Here is a 9,413-nt window from a genome sequence, read left to right on the forward strand (position 1 = left end):
AAGAAACAATCATTGGATCTGACTCACTGTTATGTCACATCCACATCATTAAAAAGCCTATTTCAAAAGATAGAAACCTTTTACCTGATATTACATATGGGGAAAAAAGGACTTACAACCCTGGCATGGTGACATCTCCATCAGGCACGTTCAGATTTGGCAGATGACTTTCCTGACATCAACATGTGAGTCAGTGGCTCCATGGAGGAACAGATGGTGGCTCCAGTTAAAATGACGCTTTGGTCCAGGACCGCTCGCTGTCCGGAGTAAAGAAGACGAGCAGCTACTGGTCCAGAGAAATGGCGGATAATAAACCTGTGGAGCAGCGTGGGAGGAACCAGGGAGACTCCTGAGGGATATCCTGACTTCCGGGTGTCCCTTAGCTGGTGAGGGCCAACGGTAAACACACACACACACACACACACACACACACACACACACACACACACACACACAGAAAGACACACTTAACATATGTTGAGGAGATGTTGCCAACTGTACGCGTGATGGTTTTCTGGTTCAAATTTAGCAGTAGCCAAATTTAGCCTTTGGATTATACATGGCGTCACATCATCAATCAACGAATTCAATTATAGGATATAAGAGCAATATCATCGACCAATGGGTTCTTGTTCTCTGTCCTTTAAGATGGACTTGAATTCCCTCATAGTGATACAAATATATAGTATAAAATCCTCCTCCAACAACAGAACCAGCTCCAGAAGAATAGGGTCAAGCCATGTTCATCATAGCAGAGAATACAGTTACTACAAAGTTCATGTTGACTGCAGGTCGTTCAGCCTTCTCTATGTGTGAGAAAAAGGTTTTGATACGTTGAGCAAATTCGGACACACACACACGATTAACATAATGTTCAGGTTTTGTTTTGCCAACTGTACGCGTGATGGTTTTCTGGTTCAAATGTAGCCTTTGGATTATACATGGCGTCACACTTTGGATCATTGGCTCTGCACTGAAGCTTAAATAGGTTGCTTTCAACTAACCTAATACAGTTATGTGAAATCTGTTGACATCATACATTTAATTAAAGTCAATGCTTCAGTTTTTTTGTTGAAAATATTCTAGTAGGAACCTCATATACAAGTATGAACCAGAAAATCATTATAATATGTCACCTTTAATATCATGGCATAACAGACACATGTGATATTTAAAAAAAGAAATCATTATTAGGGTGATAATTGCCGCCTACACATCATAAAAAGGTCGTAATCCCTTCAGATGTATCCTATCACATGTCATACTTAAGCAAGCAGATGACACAGTTGTGGTGATTACTTTGTTGCATGACATTAAGCAGCAATTAGGTTATTGACCTGCTGTGTATTTCTCTCTGACAAATGAGGACAGGCATCCTTTGTTGGGCGTTAAGCAGGTTAGTTAGGTTAAATCAACTCATGAAAAGAAAGTCAACCTGACTGCATTTGTCCAATTTGCAATGAGATCTTAAAAGCTGCAGTGGAGGAAGAAAAAGGAAAGAAACAATCGTTGGATCTGACTCACTGTTATGTCACATCCACATCATTAAAAAGCCTATTTCAAAAGATAGAAACCTTTTACCTGATATTACATATGGGGAAAAAAGGACTTACAACCCTGGCATGGTGACATGTCCATCAGGCACGTTCAGATTTGGCAGATTTCTTTCCTGACATCAACATGTGAGTCAGTGGCTCCATGGAGGAACAGATGGTGGCTCCAGTTAAAATGACGCTTTGGTCCAGGACCGCTCGCTGTCCGGAGTAAAGAACACGAGCAGCTACTGGTCCAGAGAAATGGCAGATAATAAACCTGTGGAGCAGCGTGGGAGGAACCAGAGAGACTCCTGGGATATCCTGACTTCCGGGTGTCCCTTAGCTGGTGAGGGCCAACGGTAAACACACACACACACACACACACACACACACACACACACACACACACTTAACATATGTTGAGGAGATGTTGCCAACTGTACGCGTGATGGTTTTCTGGTTCAAATTTAGCAGTAGCCAAATTTAGCATTTGGATTATACATGGCGTCACATCATCAATCAACGACTTCAATTATGGGATATAAGAGCGATATCATCGACCAATGGGTTCTTGTTCTCTGTCCTTTAAGATGGACTTGAATTCCCTCATAGTGATACAAATATATAGTATAAAATCCTCCTCCAACAACAGAACCAGCTCCAGAAGAATAGGGTCAAGCCATGTTCATCATAGCAGAGAATACAGTTACTACAAAGTTCATGTTGACTGCAGGTCGTTCAGCCTTCTCTATGTGTGAGAAAAAGGTTTTGATACCTTGAGCAAATTCGGACACACACACACACGATTAACATAATGTTCAGGTTTTGTTTTGCCAACTGTACGCGTGATGGTTTTCTGGTTCAAATGTAGCCTTTGGATTATACATGGCGTCACACTTTGGATCATTGGCTCTGCACTGAAGCTTAAATAGGTTGCTTTCAACTAACCTAATACAGTTATGTGAAATCTGTTGACATAATACATTTCATTAAAGTCAATGCTTCAGTTTGTTTGTTGAAAATATTCCAGTAGGAACCTCATATACAAGTATGAACCAGAAAATCATTATAATATGTCACCTTTAATATCATGGCATAACAGAAACATGTGATATTTAAAAAAAGTAATGATTATTAGGGTGATAATTGCCGCCTACACATCATAAAAAGGTCGTAATCCCTTCAGATGTATCCTATCATATGTCATACTTAAGCAAGCAGATGACACAGTTGTGGTGATTACTTTGTTGCATGACATTAAGCAGCAATTAGGTTATTGACCTGCTGTGTATTTCTCTCTGACAAATGAGGACAGGCATCCTTTGTTGGGCATTAAGCAGGTTAGTTAGGTTAAATCAACTCATGAAAAGAAAGTCAACCTGACTGCATTTGTCCAATTTGCAATGAGATCTTAAAAGCTGCAGTGGAGGAAGAAAAAGGAAAGAAACAATCGTTGGATCTGACTCACTGTTATGTCACATCCACATCATTAAAAAGCCTATTTCAAAAGATAGAAACCTTTTACCTGATATTACATATGGGAAAAAAAGGATTTACAACCCTGGCATGGTGACATGTCCATCAGGCACGTTCAGATTTGGCAGATTTCTTTCCTGACATCAACATGTGAGTCAGTGGCTCCATGGAGGAACAGATGGTGGCTCCAGTTAAAATGACGCTTTGGTCCAGGACCGCTCGCTGTCCGGAGTAAAGAAGACGAGCAGCTACTGGTCCAGAGAAATGGCAGATAATAAACCTGTGGAGCAGCGTGGGAGGAACCAGGGAGACTCCTGGGATATCCTGACTTCCGGGTGTCCCTTAGCTGGTGAGGGCCAACGGTAAACACACACACACACACACACACACACACACACACACACACACACACACACACACACTTAACATATGTTGAGGAGATGTTGCCAACTGTACGCGTGATGGTTTTCTGGTTCAAATTTAGCCGTAGCCAAATTTAGCCTTTGGATTATACTTAACGATGGGATATAAGAGCAATCACATCGACTAATGGGTTCTTGTTCTCTGTCCTTTAAGATGGACTTGAATTCCCTCATAGTGATACAAATATATACTATAAAATCCTCCTCCAAAAACAGAACCAGCTCCAGAAGAATAGAATTGGGAGGGATGAAACCCTCTTCAATGGTCACACATGCAGAGCACACAGCACACACAGTGAAATGTGGCCTCTGCTTTTAACCCACCAGGAGTCTAGTACTAGGAGTCTAGTACTAGGAGCAGTGGGCAGCTATTGTACAGGGCCCAGGGAGCAATGGGAGTGAGGGGGGAAGGGGGGTGTCCGGTGCCTTGCTCAAGGGCACCACGGCAGGGCAGGAGGTGAACGGGGACATCTCCAAGTAGTAGTCCACACTCCATATTCCATTGGCTTTTTTTCCATATATTCCTGCACTGAAGTTTAAATAGGTTGCTCTCAACTAACCTATACAGTTAGAGTAGAATTTTTTTTTCTAATGACTACATTTGTATTTCGGTAGTAGTAGTAAGTCATTTTATATATTTATATATATTTAATTGATTGTGACGGAAAAGGTTTCTGCAAGGTTCGACCCCAAATAAATCTTAAGATGTTTTAAATGCCACATAAAAACTTTTATGTTTGTATGATGAAGAAAAAAAATCCATAGTGGACTATAATATTTCTCTTTTTATCACTTTTTTTTACAGCACTAATGCTAGTGTGCTACAATAACTTTTGATGCTATTATCAATTAAATGATTGCATTACTTCAGGAACATAGTGACATCACCATGTAAAACTTGCGCTTCTATTGGACCATTGTACGTCATAGGCTAACCAATCAGAGCAGACTGGGCTCTGGTTTCAGACAGAGGGTGAAAAGAGGTGCTGCAGCACAGGCAGCATGAGACCAATAAAGAGCTTTTTGAACTTTAAAGCATGGAGACATGTCAGAGTAGAGGAGCGAAATACAAATATGATCCTGAGAATTAGCAGAATATGTCCTCTTTAAACATGTAGCTTGTGATCATAATAATGATGCATCATTTTTTATATTTCAATCCAGGCCAGTCTCCCTAGCGAACGGCAGCATCAGCATCATGTGGGCTCTTAATATGGAGGCCTGTTATGTAACTGCCGGCAAGTAGCTGGAGATGAAAGCCCCAAATACAGGCAGAGCGCTGCAGGCATGAGGATGGGTGTGTGAGCCAACAACACACTGACATGACAGCCATCTCCGTTAGTGAGGAACATCCTAACAAACGAGATCTGTACCAGAGCGATGACACACTGTCAGCCCGGCACGAAGAAGGGATGTTTGTCCACTGTCACAGGTTCAGGACAAACAATGGACAAAGGACACGTCGACAGTTCTTGTTGTGGCTGTGAACAGGAAGAGAGTTACATGTAATGGGATTATGTAATTTAAAAAACTGTATTCTCTTACAGATACAGAAACAAAAGACATTGCCATACTATTGTTATGTTTCTGAAATTTGGAGCATAGTGCAGGGGTGTCAAACTCAATTTCCTCTCGGGCCACATTAGCATTATGGTTGCACTCAAAGGGCCGGTTGTAACTATATAAATATATAATATAATTTCCAATATAATACATTATTTCATATATATTATATATTTATATAATGTATAATGTATAATATATGTGAAATAATGTATTATATTACATTATTGCCTCTTATTATTATCGGATAGGATAATAATTAATTACGTCTGAAAGCAGAAGTCCAGGGCAAATAATTGCAAGTCTCTTCAGTGGCATGTCACAAAACGAGATGCATTGTGGGACATGTAGTTTATGGGCAACCTGCTTCTGTAACCGTATAATAAACGTATTATATTCTTTGCAGGCTCTTGCGGGGCCACATAAAATGAAGTAAAGGACCAGATTTTGCCCCCGGGCCATGAGTTTGACACCCCTGATATAGTGTTTGTTGCAGATTGTATCTCTTCTCTGTGAGCTGTACTGTTCTGTATGCTAATACTTTAAGTGTGAATCTATACGCCTGAATTAGCTTTATGGTTTTCATTGTTAGCAAAGATGTGGACTCCACTCACTGTGACTCAAATCGAGTTACTGTAGGAACTTATATTTGAGTAATAGTGCCATCTAGTGTATCAAAATTGAACACTATACCATTACAATAAAGCCACATTATGTGGGTCCACAAAATCACTCTATCTTCTTTAGTTTCTGTCAATATTGCAACATAAAAGCCTATAGAATTAAATAGCATAATTTAAATCTCACAACTCATTGGTCTGATAAGCATATATTTATATACAGACGTGTTTATTTACATTTCAACAATGTTCAACTTCTGTGCCTGCCTTTTCACAGATTATTTTTAAGAGTCTCGTCATGCTCAGTAATGTTTTGGCTGCGGTCATGTTTAAAGCATGCCATCCAGCCGCGGCATGCTACTGGAAGAATGTCCTCCCATGAGCCAAACACTGCTGCCTGCCAAAAAGTCAAAAAGAATCTGGCCTCTCATGTCAGTGGAAACTTTTTTGGTGAAAGGTCAGCGCTGTCGGGGATCTGAGGGAGCGGGTCGCAGTGTAACAGAGGAGCAAACACTGTAATCCTCCAAAAACAAAACCAGCTCCAGAAGAATGGGGTCAAGCCATGTTCACCATAGCAGAGAATACAGTGACCACAACGTTCATGTTTTTTCTATGTATGAAAAAATAGGTTTGGTCACCTGGAGAAAACTTGCTATTAAGATACAACAATGGTAACACTGTCTATTATGAAATTGGGTCAGCAGAAGTGCAGAGTGAGCAGATTCTCAAAGGTGGCAGAGATTTAATCTGAATAAAAGCCCAGTAGGAGAAAATAAATACTTTCATTTTTATAAAGGGGTTATCTCGGCTCTGGCTAGAGATTTTCAAATGTAATCTAAAAGCCAGTGTTATAAACCAAAAGGGTGTTGCTTTTGAGCTACATTTTGGGAACGTGTGCAACATTGTGGTTCCCTTTCATAATGATGTTAGAATTTCTTTCTTTTCTCTCTAAATGAATGGTTTAATAATTAAATCTTTGATGATTATAAAAGAGTTAATTTCTCAAAATATTACCCAGTCCCCAGCTTAGTGGTATTTTTTGCCTACTGTATAGTGGAAGTGCTAAATGCATGACTTGTTGGCACACCCCTATGGCTAAAGTACAAACATGTAATGAAGCTGACAAGTTTTTATATTTCACATTATGAACACCAATGTATTATATCAAACTTCAATAATCTATAAGATGCAGATTTGTAATTTATGAATATCATTTACTTGATCGTAAAACAACTGTTAAATTTCTTGTAGATGCATTTAAAAAAAAGTTGTGTAATTAGTTTTTGAAGTATATTAAAATGTCACCTAATGACCCTCTGCAACTACTATTGTCAATTCAAGTTGATCATGGATAGAACATCTAGTACTAAATCCTTGGCTAAAGTAAACACAATACTTTATTACAAGTATTATGCAACAGGTCAGTGTAATATCATTATCCACTATAAAATGTAAGCATAATTTAAGCTGTGTTATGCATTAGGTTGTTACGCACTTAATCTAGTTACATTGTTGTTTAAACTGACCATACAAGTTAATCTGAAATGTAATCACAGTTGTTCACTGATAAGGTAGAGAAAGTACAATACATGCCTCTGAAATATAGTGAAATAAAAATACAGTATGAAGTGGAAAAGTACTGAAAAGGTGTACTACATTTTCAAGATGACATCTCACCTATGCTTGTTAAAAGTAAAGAGAAACGTAGTTACTGTAAAGTTGTTTTGCTTGTTCTCTCCCCCATAGTATTTATGTGCAGGTGTAACAGCACCACCATGTGGATGTTCAGGTGAAATGCAGCATGCTGTCTTCACACTCCCTCGGCACAGTCACTTTGTAACTGTGGCAGGACAGTTTGTAATTATGTCCATTGTTATTGTCCCAATGGTTACGGTCTTTAACACGGTAGCAGATGGCAAATTCTAACATGGCTCCTGGCTGCAAAATAAAGGGTGGGACAGGCAGACGAAATCTGAAGATATCGTTTTCTGGAGCTTTGTGTTTCTCATGGTTCCCGCTTGACACCCAGGATGCAGTTGTGTCTGTGTGTGTTCTCCAGTTGGTGAAAGAGTATTGCACTGTGACTTCCTTCTCATAAGCTAAATTCATTACTTGTATAGTGCCTGTTATCCCCTGCTCTGAACATGAAACCTGCTCCAGACACACACTCTGAGAGCAAAGACGATTATAAAAGTCAGTTTGAGTCCTCATATCTTCAGGGAAACAAGGTTTGAAGTAAGGCAGAGAAAGTTCTAATGACTTCCCGAAAGCCAGCTCTGAGCTCATCAGTAGTCTGAACATGACATGTTGGGGTATCAGGGGCTCCTCTTGAACTTTGAATACTTTAACATCCTCTAACTCAAGGCCCAAAGAGTCAACAAAGCGTACCTGCAGGCTTCGAAGTTCCTTTTTCCTTTCTGCAGAGGAAGGAAGAGACTGAGCTCGTCTCCTCATGATGGTCTTGGTTGGAGGATCACCTGCCGAGCTTTGCTTTAAATTGAGTTCCTTCACTGACGGAGGTCTTGGACCTGGAGGGCGAATCCGAACCGGGGCTTTGGGAGAAGGCTTGGGATCGTAAATGTCCCGAAGACGAATCGTGACATTTCTCTTGGCGCATATGTCGTTGGAGGCACTGGTGAATTGGGACTGGATCCTACTCTTATCACCAGAACTGGGCATTTTCGTCAAATTGAACATCCCTTGAGCAAACAAAGAAGTCAATGTAAAACCACATCATACGCTTTTCAAACAGAACATGCAAAGATAATTCTACAATCGCCAGTTTTGTAGACAAAACTGCAATAATTTGACACTAATAACAGTCAAACGTTTTAAAATATAAAACAATACAATCATTTCTGCATGCAAAATGTGTCAAAATGCACCAAACCTGTTACCTCTTTCAGCAGAGACTTCTTGTGTTGTGTTGTGTTGTGTTGTTCAGCCTGCCTCTTGCATTGACCTTGTTCACAGTCCAAAAGCCAAGTTGTTAAGAACCCAACTGCCAGCAGATGACGGACAGCTTGCCTCTGCCAGCAAATGCCAGCAACACTCCATAGGAAACCAAACACACAAACACTAGAGTAAACAAAAATGAAGCTATTGCAAACCACAGACAGCAGATAATGTAGTTAGAAGACTTAATAAACAACTGAACCTTGCCTACGAAGCCATCAGGGACTAAACTTGTTCCGAACACCAAACGGTGATCTATGGCAGCCCCTCTTTGAACTCAGCCTTTGACATATAACATGAGACCTTAACTGGGACTGGGAGGTGTAGAGTGAATATTTATAGCTTGTGTCTCTGTTCTTCTGTTCAGTTTGTACATGTTCAATACATTTGTAACACTGTACACATGAACGTTTCTTTTTTCGATTCACCAAAAAAAAAAATCTCACTCCAAACTGAACTCAAATGTTGGCAGCCCTGATTTAAATGGTGTATTTGAAAATGTTGATATTGACTAAGGACTAAAATGAAAGAGGTCACTTATTGTGAGATAGCCTACTGAGATGAAAATAATGGATCACATTTGACACAAATACTTTTTAATTTATCTATTCCAAAATGTGGACTCTATGGCCAAAAAAAACAAGGATATTGTGAAGAAAATTAAAAAACAATGTTATTAGCAAACTATGTCTTTATCATTTTGTGTTTTGTCTCTTTTCAGCACACTCAAAATAGTGTATAGAGATGGCGAAAGAAACAATAACCAAATTGTACACAAGCATACAAAAAGAACAATTCAACTAATATACAGAAGGCAACCAGATGAAGTGATAAACAAATAA

The 9,413-nt window shown here is 39.6% G+C and overlaps 1 protein-coding gene across 1 annotated transcript; it reads right to left on the reverse strand.

The window, feature by feature from the left end:
• Positions 1 to 5,575: 5,575 nt before the first annotated feature.
• On the reverse strand, positions 5,576 to 8,817 carry ppp1r3db (protein phosphatase 1, regulatory subunit 3Db). The gene is made up of 2 exons (XM_079683121.1): positions 8,514 to 8,817; positions 5,576 to 8,315 (listed from the first exon to the last, which is right to left on the reverse strand). The coding sequence occupies exon 2, from the start codon at positions 8,311 to 8,313 to the stop codon at positions 7,402 to 7,404; it is 912 nt and encodes a 303-aa protein (XP_079539247.1). The 5' UTR covers positions 8,314 to 8,315; positions 8,514 to 8,817; the 3' UTR covers positions 5,576 to 7,401.
• Positions 8,818 to 9,413: the final 596 nt, after the last annotated feature.

This window comes from Notothenia rossii (assembly GCF_949606895.1).
Source record: "Notothenia rossii genome assembly, chromosome: 5".
Lineage (NCBI taxonomy): Eukaryota > Metazoa > Chordata > Actinopteri > Perciformes > Nototheniidae > Notothenia > Notothenia rossii.